General features: G+C 50.1%; 1 protein-coding gene across 1 annotated transcript in view; it reads right to left on the bottom strand.

Annotated features, from left to right (window-relative positions):
• ESR2 (estrogen receptor 2) overlaps positions 1 to 14,310 on the bottom strand; it is an 826,997-nt gene that overhangs the window by 81,144 nt on the left and 731,543 nt on the right. Inside the window, exon 7 of the mRNA XM_086936664.1 lies at positions 1,406 to 1,539. Coding sequence (XP_086792790.1) covers positions 1,406 to 1,539 — 134 coding nt within the window. The remainder of the gene's footprint in view (positions 1 to 1,405; positions 1,540 to 14,310) is intronic.

Genomic DNA, 14,310 nt, shown 5'->3' with positions numbered 1-14,310 from the left:
AGCCAACATTGAATTCTGAACTTGGGCATGTCTCTGCCATCTCTCATTTTTTGGGAGAATGGCCTGGGCGTCCTCCGGGACCATGGGCAGCTGCTGCGCAATTGATACCGAAGGACATGGGAGCAATAGCCCAAAGGCATTCAGTATTTACAGACCGCAATCCAGGTTTGTAGAAGGAACATTTTATTATCAATGGTGTCCAGCCTTTTGAATTCCCTACCCCGTAGAGTAGTAGGGAATGCACAAGAATTGACTCAGAATGTGTAGACTTGAACCACCAAGCTCTCAGAGGAGGATCGCTCCCTCAAGGCATTGGGGTGTACGCAGCGACAATTGATGCAAGTCTTGGCATCGTGGTCTCGCTCAAGAAACCAGAGGAAAATGAGGTGTGGGTCTGTCACTGACATTTGTTAGTGCAGGTGCCGCAGGGCTCACAATCAGCCTTCCTAGTAGACACACCTGCCACACCAGGAGATATGTCTCCAAAAACCTCAACAAAATGTCGAAAAAGAGCAGTCAAAAAATGACTGGGGGTACCTCTCTCCGGATCTTCACTGAATGGAGCAAAAAGAAAAGAAGTGACATCAGTGCACTGGGGTAGCTCCTATGTAAGTAAAGCGCAAGTCACTTCTGGTGCGGATGACATTGACAACACCACACAGAGCTGAACTATGCTACTTACTGGTGCACAGGGGTACTGCTCACGAATAATGACTGGATCCAGTCTGACGCTTGGGGATAATTCTAAGGGAAAGAATCTGCGGCTAGAAGTCTCTATCAGATGTGACGGCGTAAGCGTAGCATTTTGAGGCATTCCATGGTTCACTTCCCTTGGTAAATCTGGTTCTGATCCAAAATTCATGTGTGCATCAATTGGGAACACCCACACTCCACACATGGAATGCCTTCCCAGCACAGAGTAACACAAGGCTTTCTGGCGTTACTCTGGAATTACCAAACCACGCAAGGTGGCTTAGCGTGGCTTGGTAAATCGGACTTAATCCCTTGCATTGCTTTGTGTCACCTTGCTTTACACAAGGGCAATGCAAGGGGTTAGTAAATCTGGGCCTAAATTTCATATTCGAGAAGCTTATACATTCTAGCACATCAAAGAATAGAAACAGAACTATCTTATTCACTCTCGAGGTCTGAATAAAGCACTTTAAAAAAGGGTATTACATTTTATTTAATTAATACAATCCCCTTAATTAGAACTAACCTGGACATATCATATCAGAAAACCCCCAAACCCCCTGCATTACAAATGTTGAATAATTGATTAGGATAGGATAGACCATATCAAACTTTTTCCATCATTTGCATGGTTTTCACCAGGAAGCATAGTATGTGGGAAATACTATTGCAAACCTGCAATAAATCAAAGGCGAATTCTTCATGGACTCACTGGAGTTAAGAAGGATCAATGCTTTGAGACAAACAAATTCCTTCTGTTGCAGCTTTAGTTCTCGAAATCTTGAAGTTGCAGCTAGTAACATGTCAAAGATTTCATGAAGTCCTTCCACACATTTCTCTTCATTCCTGTAAAATAAAAGTAAGAATTATTATGTTAAAAACGCAAATGCTAATTACATTGATGTCACCTTAGAAATTTGTAGCATGCAACATGGGTATGTTATTGCACTCAAAACATTTCAAACATTTGGTCATGCTTTCAATAGCTAAATGTGGGTTATCAATAACGTTAAGCCTTATGTTTGAGAGAGATGTTACATTTTATACAAATATTTCCGGCATAATATAAGGAAAAAGGTAGGACAGACAGAGTGATGATATTTTGTTTTACTTTCAGCGAGATGTAAAATTAATAGGGATGTAAATGGTCCAACACCACAACTGGGGCCAAAATATTCTTCAGTTATGACACATAAAGATAAAATATGGGGGCATATTATCAAGGGGGTTTAGCTCTGCTTTTTTGGCTTTAAAAGCCAAGAAAGCGGAGATAAAATTATCTCCCTATTACCTAGCTGCCGCTAACACCAGTTACCGACAGCTAGTAGGAGATAACGACCATCTTGGGCCCCACTTTGCATGTCAGTGATATTTATCACTAATGAGATGCAAAGTGGGCGTGCCAAGATGTTAGCGACTGAAAACATCGCTATCTCCTATTACCAACTTTTGGAGATATTCGCGCTAAGCGGGAATATCTCCAAAAGCTAACACCTGCCCTGAGCAGTTCTTAGCCATGTTATCCAATGGGAGGTGGATAACATGGCTAAGAGCATTAGCTCGCTAATGCATGAATATCGCTGACTTTTCAGCGATATTCATGCTTTGCAGCGATTTTTACCGCATTTGCGTTAAACCTTGGTAATACCAAGTAAAAATCGCCGCAGCGCTGCAGTAAATTTTTCTCTCTAACCAAGCAATAGCGATAATTATCGCTATTGCTTGGTAATATGCCCCATGGTCTTCATATCAAAGAAAGGATTCCATTGGTGACCCTTGACCCTTCCAGGTAGGTCGCTCCCCCTCCGCACAGCACCGCCTGTGTGTCCCTGCCCCAGCTTCGGCTGCTGAGGAAGTTCGAGGCCTTCCTCCACCCTCAGGCCACCACCTGCGCCTCCTCCCTGGTGGCCAGTGGTAGGCCGTAGGTTTGCTCATCCTCCATTGTATTACCTGTATTTTCTTTCATTGCTCCCGTTGAAGTGACTGCATTTTCATTGTTGTATCTGTGACTGCTGTTGTCTTCTCCCCCGCTGCCTGTACGTGGTCTGCGCCCATTCTCTCCCTCTGTTCCCCTCACTGCCCCCGTGTCTCTCTGCCCAGTTTCCCTTCTGCTCCACTCGCTGCCCCCATGTCTATCTGTCTGTTTTTTCCTTCAGCTCCCCTTGTGGCCCCCGTGTCTCTATGCCCATTTTTGCCTTCTGTTGCTTAGCTGCCCCTGCATTTCTGTGACCTTTCTGCCTTCTGTGCCACTCGTTCCCCCCCGTTTTTTGTGACCTTTCTGCCCTTTTCTGTTGATCTTTTGCCTTCTGTGCCACTCGTTTCCCCCGTTTTCTGGGACCTTTTGCCCTTTTGTGACCTTTCTGCCCTCTGTGCCACTCGTTTACCCCTCAATTGTTGTGCCCTTTGCCTTCTGTTTCCTTCGTCGCCCCTCACTGCCCCCGCTGCTGTGTCCTCTGCGTTCTGCCCCCTGACTACCCATTCCCTGCCCCTGCATCCCGCCTCCCAGCTGCTCCTCACTCCCACCACCCCATACATGCCGGCCGCTGCGCAGTCACGCCGCTGGCGTGCGGCAAGCCCTTCTGTGCTGTCCGCGCCTGGACCACACCCAGCGCTAGCACCCCAGGCCCCCGCACCCACCATGACGACCGCCGCCACTATGACGCCAGCACGCTCTCAACCCCGGACGGACCCACAACTGCTTCAAGGCCGCCGCTAAACGCACACACGATCCTTTCACCTGTCGGAACTGCAGTTACACCAGCCACAGAGCCGACAAACCACCCACCAAGAAAGACCTCAACCACCTCCAATGCATACTACTGAACACCCGCTCCGCACTCAAACATGCCGTCGAGCTCTGGGATCTGCTCAACACAACCTTCCCGGACGTCGCCTTCCTGATAGAAACCTGGTTGAACAACTCCTCTGCACCCGACATCGCCATAGCCATCCCAAACGGCTACAAGATCACCCGCAGAGACCGCACCAACAGAGTAGGAGGAGGAATCACCATCGTCCACAAGAACAGCATCAGGATCTCGACTAGCACAGACGACGCGCTCAGCACCGCCGAACACATGCATTTCCAGATTCACACAGACCCCAACTCCAACCTCAGAGACACCCTCGTCTAACGATCCCCCGGACCCCACCCCCAGTTCAACGACTCCATCGCGGACTTCATCAGCACACATGCCCTGACCTCCACCGACTACATCCTCCTTGGAGACCTGAACTTTCACCTTGAGAACAACAATGACAACAACTCTACAACCCTGATGGATAACCTTGCCAACCTCGGACTGAGACAACTCGTCATAACGCCCACCCACTCCGCCGGCCACACGCTCGACCCCGCCTTCTCCTCAAGCCCGCACGTCTCCGTCAGCCACACCACCGAACTCCCTGGACCGGCCACCATTGTATCCACTTCACTTTCCAGAAACCCACCACACACCACCGCACCCAACAGATCCCCCGCCGCCGCTGGAGCAAAATCACTAAATACCAACTACATGCAAACCTCACTCTCAGCCCACCCACCGAACCCTCCAACACAGACGTTACTGCCCACAACTTCAGACGCTGGATCGAGGACTGCACCAACACCCTCGCCCTGCTGAAGAAACCCCCCCACAGAGACACCAGCAAGAGGGCCAGCTGGTTCACAGCAGAACTCCTAGATTCCAAGCAAGCCTGCCGGAAACTAGAGAAGAAATGGCACAGTGAACAAACTCCGGACAGCCACGCAGCACACAAGGACGTCGTCCGCAACCCACAACACCTCATTAGAGCTGCCAAGCCCTCTTTCAAAGACCACCTCGACAACAATGCACACAACAGCAAGGAGCTCTTTTACATCGTGAAGGAACTCTCTAACCCCAGCTCCAACACCAACGACATCCCGCCGTCGCAAGCCCTGTGCGAGTCCCTCGCCACCTTCTTCCACCGCAAGATAGCAGACATCCACGACAGCTTCAACACCCAGACAGCCCCAACAGACAGCACCACAACAGACCCTCCGCACATCATCGACCATGTCCCCTTACTAGCCTGGAGAAGCGTGAGCGTCGATGACACCATCAAGACCATGAGCACAATCCACTCCTGCTCTCCGTCAGACCCATTCCCGCACCACGTCTTCAACAAAGGAAGCAGCTCCATCGCACCCCACCTACGCAACGTCATCAATCTCTCCCTTGAGACTGCGACCTTCCCAGAGAGCTGGAAACACGCTCAGATCAACGCACTACTAAAAACACCTAAGGCAGACCCAAGAGACCTCAAGAACTTTCGACCTATCTCTCTGCTCCCATTCCCGGCCAAGGTCTTCGAGAAAATCGTTAACAGACAGCTAACCCGATACCTTGAAAAGAACAGAATCCTTGACCCTTCCCAGTCAGGGTTCCGCAGCAACCACAGCACCGAAACCGCCCTCATCGCCGCCACCGACGACATCAGGACCCTGCTAGACAACGAGGAGACTGCAGCACTCATCCTCCTAGACCTCTCCGCCGCCTTCGACACCGTCTGCCACCGCACACTACGTGCACATCTCCACGCCGCAGGGATCCGAGACAAGGCTCTGGAATGGATCACCTCCTTCCTCTCCGGCAGAACCCAAAGCGTCCGCCTCCCCCATTCCGTTCCGAAGCCTCCGAGATCATCTGCGGCGTACCCCAAGGATCCTCCAGCAGCCTGACACTGTTCAACATTTACATGGCCCCGCATGCACACGTCGCCCGACAGCACGACCTCAATATAATCTCCTACGCTGATGACACTCAACTGATCCTCTCCCTCACCAAGGACCCCTTCACCGCCAAAGCCAACCTCCATGAAGGAATGAAGGCCGTCATCGACAGGATGAAGATCAGCCGTCTGAAGCTGAACTCAGACAAGATGGAGGTCCTCATCCTCGGCTCCAACCCGTTAGCCGGGACGACTCCTGGTGGCCAACAGCACTGGGGACAGCCCCGACCCACACCGACCACGCACGCAACCTGGTAATCATCCTCGACTCAACGCTCTCAATGACCAAGCAAGTCAACGCCGTCTCCTCCTCCTGCTTCAACACCCTCCACATGCTCCGCAAGATCTACAGATGGATCCTGACAGATACAAGAAAGACAGTCACCCAGGCCCTCGTCAGCAGCAGACTCGAATACGGAAACACCCTCTACGCGGGAGCCCCAACCAAGCTCATCAATCGAGTACAACGCATCCAAAACGCCTTGGCACGACTGATCCTCGATGTACCACAACATGGCCACATCACCCCCCACCTGAGAAACCTGCACTGGCTCCCCGTCAACAAGAGTATATCCTTCAAGCTCCTCATCCACGCACACAAGGCACTCCACAAGACCGGCCCAGCCTACCTCAACAGACGGCTCTCCTTCTACACCCCCAACCGCCAGCTACGCTCCGCCGACCTCTCACTCGCCACCGACCCACGCATCCGAAGAACAACCACCGGCGGGAGATCCTTCTCCCACCTCGCCGCCAAGACATGGAACACCCTCTCACTGAGCCTACGACAGACCCAAGACCTGCAGACCTTCACAAGGACACTAAAGACCTAGCTGTTTGATCAGTAGCGGCCCCCACCTGCCCCCCAGTGCCTTGAGACCCTCACAGGTATGTAGTGCACTTAACAAATGACTGATTGATTGATTGTGTTAAATGAAATAATCAACACTGCTGAACAAGTTAATACACAAAATAACGGAATGTTGAACCTATACACTGAAGGCGAATAGAATGTAGTAAGCTAAAGTAGGTTACCCCTCAGCCCCTGGCTAATGTAGGAGTCATTCACATATTGACCAGTCAGTATGCATCAGCATTGGCTGATGTTAACTGTTGGTTATGACTCAGTCTTTACCCACAGTATTTCATTGGTAGAATTAACCAGAGCTGCTGCACGTCTGCACAGTGGGAAGTTGCTGCACCATAGACAAGCCCATCTGTGCCTGTCCGGACCTGGTTGACGCCAGATGCCTGCCTTTTCAACATGGATCTATAGATGACACTGACATACGCTCACTCCTTCTCTCCTTTAGGGGCCCCTTTATGTCTAGTGATAAATGCTGTAAAGCCACTCCTGTTACCAGTGAAAGTCCTATTTCCTGCTTGCACTCCAGGACCTTGTGCGCCTCCACAAAAGCCTGGAAGATGCTACCACCTTCTTGAGATCAATTAATAATTCTCCATTAAGTCATGTGACTTCTAGTTTAGCCGTGGGCCCCCCTGCTCAGTGTAACACACAGCTAAATATTATTTGTTCCTACTTTAATACAGGATCTTTCTCTAAGCACAATATACCAGTGTGGGACACTGTACATAATTTAACACCAGATCTATGATAAGGAAACTTGCTCAGTGTCTCAACAAACCCATACATTTCGTTTGCCGTTCTATGGGGCTCAAAAGGTATTAGTTTGGAGAGTCCTCACAAAATATACAGAGGTTTGCTAATAACTTCGATTATACACACCAAAGTACTCTGGAAGAAAACATTTGCACCACCAGATATGACATTCTTCTGTTTTGTATGGCTTTGTAACCACCGCCTCTTCTGTGTCGAGTTTTGATCTACAGACCCTCCTGGGATCTACAGACCTCCTGTCTTCTGAACCTGTTTCTGTTGGTGTTTATGACTCTGCACTTTACCCCAGCTAACCAGTGCTTAAGGGCTAGTGGTCTCTCCTTAAAACATGGTAGAATTGGTTTTCATCCAATTGGCCTATTTAATGTACTTCTAAGTACTACATGTGCTCAGGGCCTATAAATTAAATGCTACTTGTGGGCAGCAGCACTGATTGTGCTACCCACTCAAGTAGCACATTAACATGTCTCATACCTTCCATTGCAGCCTGTGTGTGCAGTTTCTAAACTGGGATATCAAACTGGCAAAATAAACCTTTTTCCAGGATCAAAACATTCCTTTTATGTACATATACTTAGGGCTCCCAGCTTATGGTATTTATTTTTGTAACATTTCCATCTGCATTTTCCATATTTATTTTTGGGCCATTTTATCAGTATTTATCCATATCTATTTTGTGTTCCATCAATAAATGAAATGGTAAAATGGTATAGTTCCACATTTTTTAGCTAATAAATATGCATTCATACCTTGACACCTGTCTTGTCTTAGCAAATTAGGTAGCCAAATATTACATGGCAATATACCCACAGGTATATATTAGAATGGATGTTGACATATGTTGGTATTTAAGGAAATGTTATACTGTTTTTTAACTCCCCTTGCCATCTGTTTGCTCATCTGTTATGCTGGAATTAATGAAAGACAGTATGGAAAGTCACACAAAAGAAGCCCCATTTTCTATATTTTTCCATTTTTTAAAATAAATACAGACAAAAACTATACTGTTTTCTGTCTGTATTTATCTGTAAAAATGATTAAAAACAGAAAACAGGGAGGAGGAGCTACGCGGGCATCCAAGATGGTCGCGTGAGCAGAGGGCTCCCGAGACCCGCGCCGCCCTTATTGATTTATCCTTCGGCTATCCTGGTCACTTTGACGGGCTTTTGAAGTGTTACTCTTGCTGATGCTGCTGAACTTTTTTGGTCCGGGATCGGACTTCGGGGACCATTTTTACGTCGTCTCAAGTTTTCTGGCCTAGCCCCAGACGGGACCGGGGACTCTGCTACCTCGGATGGCCGAGCAGTAATGCAACAACAACGGCTGCCTGGCATCTGCTTCGCCGATGATGTGCCACTTTCACTTTCGGTTTCTGGTCCACCCTTGTATTGACTGCCTGAGACCTGCTCTATAATCCTGGCTTGGTGCTTTCACTGGCAGCACGCTTCCTTTGCAGCGCCGGCTCAGTGGTCTGTGACTTTTTCTTGCAAAAACCAGGCTTTCGGGGTTCGAGGATTGCTGCCATTCTATCGCACCCGGGAGGTCCCAGTGAGGTGCTGAATTCAACATGGCGACGAAACCCGAGGTGGAGAAGCGCAGGAAGGCCACCACTCGTGGGGGATCGGTCCAGTCTAACGTGATCGATCGCTATATGCAGCCGAGAGGTTCCCCCAGTGCTGCCAGCCGTGACTCGGTGGACCCAAAGACGAACATGGCGACATCTTCGGAAGTGTCACTTCAGGACCTACTGGCCGCCATTGCGGGGCTCAAGGCTGATATGGGCCAGCAATATGAGGCCATCGTGTCCAAGATAGACACGGTGGCGGTTGATGTTACCCTTATTCGAGCAGATCTAGCCAAGACGAATGAGAGGGTCAAGGCACTGGACCTGAAGGCGTCCAGTTAGGTAACGGACATGGTGGAAGCGCAGTCGGAGATTGGGAATCTGCGTTCATCACAAGACCTGCTAACCAAACGCATGGAGGAATACGATAATAGGGCCCGACGAAACAACATCCGCTTAGTCGGGGTGCCCGAGGACAGTTGCGCTGCCTCGATCGATTTACTGGTCGAGGAGCTGATTGTTGCTAAACTCGCTCCCGCAGGCCTTAGTAAGTTCTTTGCGGTCGAGCGCGCCTATCGCTTCCCAGGTGGGCAAGTTAAGCCGGGGGCACCCCCGAGGCCTATAATCGCTAGGCTGTTTCACTTTCGAGACAGGAACGCCATTCTTCAGGCCGCCCGTAAGCACGGCCCGTTAAAGTTCAACAACAATTCTGTCTCGATCTATCCTGACTTTACTCCTCAAGTGCAGTGGCAACGTTCTGGATTCCTCGGAGTGAAGCGTCGCTTGAGGGATTTGGGACTAAAATATGCGATGTTGTTTCCCGCTTGCCTGCGTATCGAATACAGGGACCGTGCTTACTTCTTCGATCAGCCGGACAGTGCCAGTTACTGGTTGGACTCATTGCCAAAGGACGACGCCGAGAGCGGAGGCCCCGGAGGTGCGGACGGAGGCGCAACGGCGCAGGACTGAATTTTGGCCCCCGAGGTCCGGTTTTGGATCGTAATCTTTACAGAGTAACTTTATCATGTGCTTTATGTTTATGTCCGGGGTGGGGCGGGTTGGGGCAGTTTCTCCCTTCCTCCTCAGGGGTTTATTTGTGTAGATCAGATGGGGCAACAGGCACACTGCAGTTTGGGGTGGCTCTTTAGTCAGCAGGGGTGCAGGGTGGGGGGCGTTGTAACGGGTTCATGGTTGGGGGGTGGGTGGTGGGGACTTGGTTGTGCTGCGTGTTTTTTGTTTCTCTTTTCACATGGTATTCTATTGCTTGCGTACATCCTTGATTTGAGGTTCCGGGAGGGGGTCGGGCTGGGACACTCTTTTTGGGATGGGGGGGGGGGGGGTGATGTGAAGGTTCTTTCTTGGAACGTCAATGGCTTGGGAGATAGGATTAAACGTGGTATTGTGTTGCAATTTATAAGACGTCATGCCCCTGATGTTGTTTTACTTCAAGAAACCCATTTGATTGGTAGTGCCTGTAAAGCTCTCGACCGCCGAGGTTACCGGCTTGTCGCTCATGCTGGTTTTACGTCCGGCTCTCGAGGGGTGGGTATAATGGTAAAATCCTCCTTGGCCCTTGAAATTGATGATGTCACCCTTGATGATCGTGGTCGATATGCAGCTGTCTCGGGGAGATGGGAGGGGAAGCTAATAGTGATAGTTACTGTCTATGTTCCCCCGGGGCTGCAGGCTACCACTTATGCTGATCTCGGCAAGACTCTCCTGGGGCTCCCTGATGGACTGCTGATCATGGGTGGGGATTTTAACTCGGTGATGTCGGGTGAATGTGATCGGCTGCCCCCTAGAGTTCTGCCATTGTCCCAGATGTGGCTAGCTGACATGACGGAAACTTTTGGTCTGGTTGATGTTTGCCGATCGTTACACCCCTCACAGACTCAATACACTTTCCACTCTGGTGCCATGGCAGCCTCTCAAGGATAGACTACTTTTTTATGCTGACTTCTAACTTATCCTTAGTGCGGGAAGTTTGACATCTCCCCTTTCAGATCATTTCCCCTTACTGCTTGAAGTTTCCGTGGGAGGTATTTTTGGAAGCAGGGTTCCCCCTGTCCCGCCCTGGTACTTTCGGAACCCTCGGCTCCGCTCAGACTTGGTTAAGGCGATTGATTGCTACTTCGATGAGAATGTAGGTTCAGTAGCTTCCCCTACGGTTCTTTGGGAGGCCTTCAAGACTGTTATACGGGGTTCCGCCCTGTCTCTCATTGCTGCTGAAAGGAAAGCCAGGAGGGAGATTGTGCTGGCCCTTGAAACCGAAATAACCGCACTTAAAAGTGAGTTGGGTGGGGATGATACGCCTGCGCTCCTACACTCCTACACTCCTTGGAACTGAAACAGGCGGACTATAGAGCTTGTGTGACTGATGCTGCTAAGGTGATGCGTGTGAATCAGCTGGGCCGTTTGTATGATGTGGGTGACAAGGCTAGCAAGCTCCTTGCGTGGCTGGATAAGGCTGAAAGAATGAATCGTGTTGTACCCGTCATTACCCGCGAGACTGGTGAAAGTGTGTCTGACCCCGGTGAGATTGTTGACTGTTTCGTGGACCATTTTCGGAAGGTTTACAGCCCGGTTAGTGACCGGGATGAGGCTGACTCCCGTTTACTGTTGCGTGATATTGCTCTTCCCTGTGTCTCAGAGGAGGACAGATTAGCCCTGGAAGCCCCTTTTACGGTAGACGAGATCGCTCTTGCCATTAGATCCCTGCGATCGGGTAAAGCGATGGGGCCCAATGGCTTGCCTATCGAGCTCTATAAACTTCGACCAGACAAAATGGCCGCCCACTTGCAGACCATGTTTCTGGATGCATTTGAGGCTGGAGTCCTTCCATCTGAACAGCGCCTGGCTACCATAGTGGTCATTCATAAAGATGGCAAGCCTCGGGACCGCTGCACCTCCTATCGCCCCATCTCATTACTAAATGCTGAGCCCAAAATTCTTGCCAAAGTCCTGGCTAATCGGTTGTTGTCTGTTATCTGTGACTTGATCCATCCGGATCAATCCGGTTTTATACCCCATCGAAACACAGCCCTTAATCTGCGTAGACTCCACGGCGTTCTCGCGAGAGCCGGAACTCTCGCTGGGCCTGCTGTGGTGGCCTCCCTAGACGCTACAATGGCTTTTGATACCATCGAATGGCCATATTTGTGGGCGGCCCTTTCCAAGTTCGGCTTCGGCCCTAGTTTCATTGCGTGGGTGAGGCTCCTGTACGAGCGACCGTTGGCTCAAGTCGTAGTGAACGGCAGAAGCTCCGATTCATTTCCATTGGGACGTGGCACCCGTCAGGGGTGCCCGCTTTCCCCACTTCTTTTTGCACTGGCGCTTGAGCCCCTTGCGGCGTGGCTTCGGTGGGAGCCCTCGATTAAAGGGATCCGGTGGGCGCCGGATCTGGAGGATCGCGTCTCGCTTTACGCCAACGACATCCTTCTCTATTTCACCTCTCCCCAGAAGTCTTTGAACGTGCTCTTTGACGTTCTCACTTCCTTTGGTAAGAACTCCGGGCTGGTTATCAATTGGACCAAGTCATGTGTTTATGTCATAGCGGGGGTACTACCTCCGCTGCCCCGTAGGTTTCATATCCAGGTGGCGGAAGATGGTTTCAAATATCTGGGGGTTTTTGTCTCCATGGATTCCTCGATGCGATACGATCGGAACCTCTACGCTCCCCTCCGTTGCCTCAAGCAGGTCGTGCGGCGGTGGCGTGAACTCCCCTTGTCCCCATTGGGACGAGCGGCACTTTTTAAAATGATGTTGCTTCCCAGGTTCCTTTATGCCTTGCAGAATTTTTTCGACCCGGTCCCCGCTCGCTATTTCCGTGAAATTGAAAGCCTACAGAGGCAATTGATTTGGGATGGACGTGCCCCTATTGCATTATCTAAACTTACACTCCCCTGGTATGATGGCGGTATCGCTTTACCCGACATTAAACAGTACTACTGGGCCTCACATTTAAGTGCAATCAATCATGTGACATATTCTTCTGAGCCCGCTCCCGCTTTTGCCCTGGATAAACTCCTGTTGCCAGGCGGTAACTTTAATAGAGCTTTGTACTCAAAGCCACCACTACGTCTCCTGACTGGTCCTACAAAATGTGCAGTGCGTGCCTGGAAGGATGCTACTGTGGCTACAGGTTGGGGCGGCAGATTGACGCGCATGACCCCGTTGTATGATTCTGAACGATTGGGCAACCTGTGGCGGACGAAAGGGTTTGATAGATGGTATATGATCGGGATTAGCAAGGTGGAGGATCTCTGGGCCAGGGGTACTGTGAAATCCTTTGAGGCCCTGAAGGTGGAATACCAACTGGATGATAGGGAGTATTTTCGATATCTTCAGGTACGGCATGCCATATCCTCCGCTTTACCCCCCGGGACTGACGTCCCCCAGTCATCCCCGTTGGAAGACCGCATTCTTGATGGCCACGTCCCTGACAGTACGATTTCCTTAATTTATAAGAAACTTATTAACAACAGGGCTGACCTGCTGGAGAAGCTTCGTGCCTCCTGGGTGGCGGATGGCCTCGAACTGGATGACGAAGACTGGCAAATGGCTATTTCTTCCCCTAAGGAGGTGGCTATTCCGGCTCGGCTTCGTTTTGTCCAATTAAAGATCCTCCACCATGTGTATGTGACTGGTACGCGTCTGGTACGGATGGGGCTTGCGACGGACGGACTGTGTAGACGTGGCTGTGGTATGGATGGTACCTTTCTGCATGTGTTATGGGAATGCCCGGTTACCTCCACCTTTTGGTCTAGGGTCCATGATGTGATGGGACGTGTTACTGGAGTCCCCCTCCTTCCCGAGGCACGACGCTGTTTACTCAATGTGTGGGAGCCTACGGACTGTACGGCTGCTCAGACCTTCTGGATCACTCTGGGCAACATGGTCGCCAAGAGAGACATAGCTCAGCTCTGGGGCTCCAATAGACCGCCTAGGCTCAGTGCCTGGAAAGAAAACATGGACTGGTGCATGTTTCGGGAGAAGACGGTGTACGAGGCACCGGGTCGTTCTAGGAAGTGGAACAGGATCTGGGCGCAATGGAATGCTTACCGGGGTGATATCTGTACCCCTCCGCTTGATTATGCCGAGGCCATTCCCTCCTCCCCATAACTTGCGTTCTTTTTATTATTTTTACTCTACATTCCCTTCATCAACCCCTCCCATAGTAGACTTGCTTCCATTCTTTTCTACTGATTCCCGTCCCCCCCCCCTCCTGTGAGCCTTGCCATTAATTTACCATGTGTTTGTTTCCTTTTTTTTCGTTTTTCATTTCGACAAAATTACAAAATTAAACCTTTGTTATCCTTTTGATTGTTGTATTATGCACTGCACCATAATGGACCGCGAAGCGGCCACCCCTGCTACATACTGTGTTCTACTTTTCGAATGTTTGTCATAGCGGCCGGCCCGACAGGGTTGTAGGCAGACGCTGTGTATTGTGCATTTGATAAATAAAGGTTTTCAAAAAAAAAAAAAAAAAAACCAAAACAGGGAGCCTTACATTTAAGTCATCCCTAGGTCAGGCCCTGAATTGCACGGAGAGTATGGTGCATTGTTTTGAAAAGTGGACATGCATATTAACTTTTACATGTCCTAGTAGTAAAAACCCCAAAATGTGTTTTTCACTACTTCAAGGCATACCTCTCCTGAA

Source organism: Lissotriton vulgaris, chromosome 9, assembly GCF_964263255.1.
Source record: "Lissotriton vulgaris chromosome 9, aLisVul1.2, whole genome shotgun sequence".
Taxonomy (NCBI): Eukaryota; Metazoa; Chordata; class Amphibia; order Caudata; family Salamandridae; genus Lissotriton; species Lissotriton vulgaris.
Note: the sequence above shows the minus strand (reverse complement) of the source record. Positions and strands in the feature narration are given on the sequence as shown.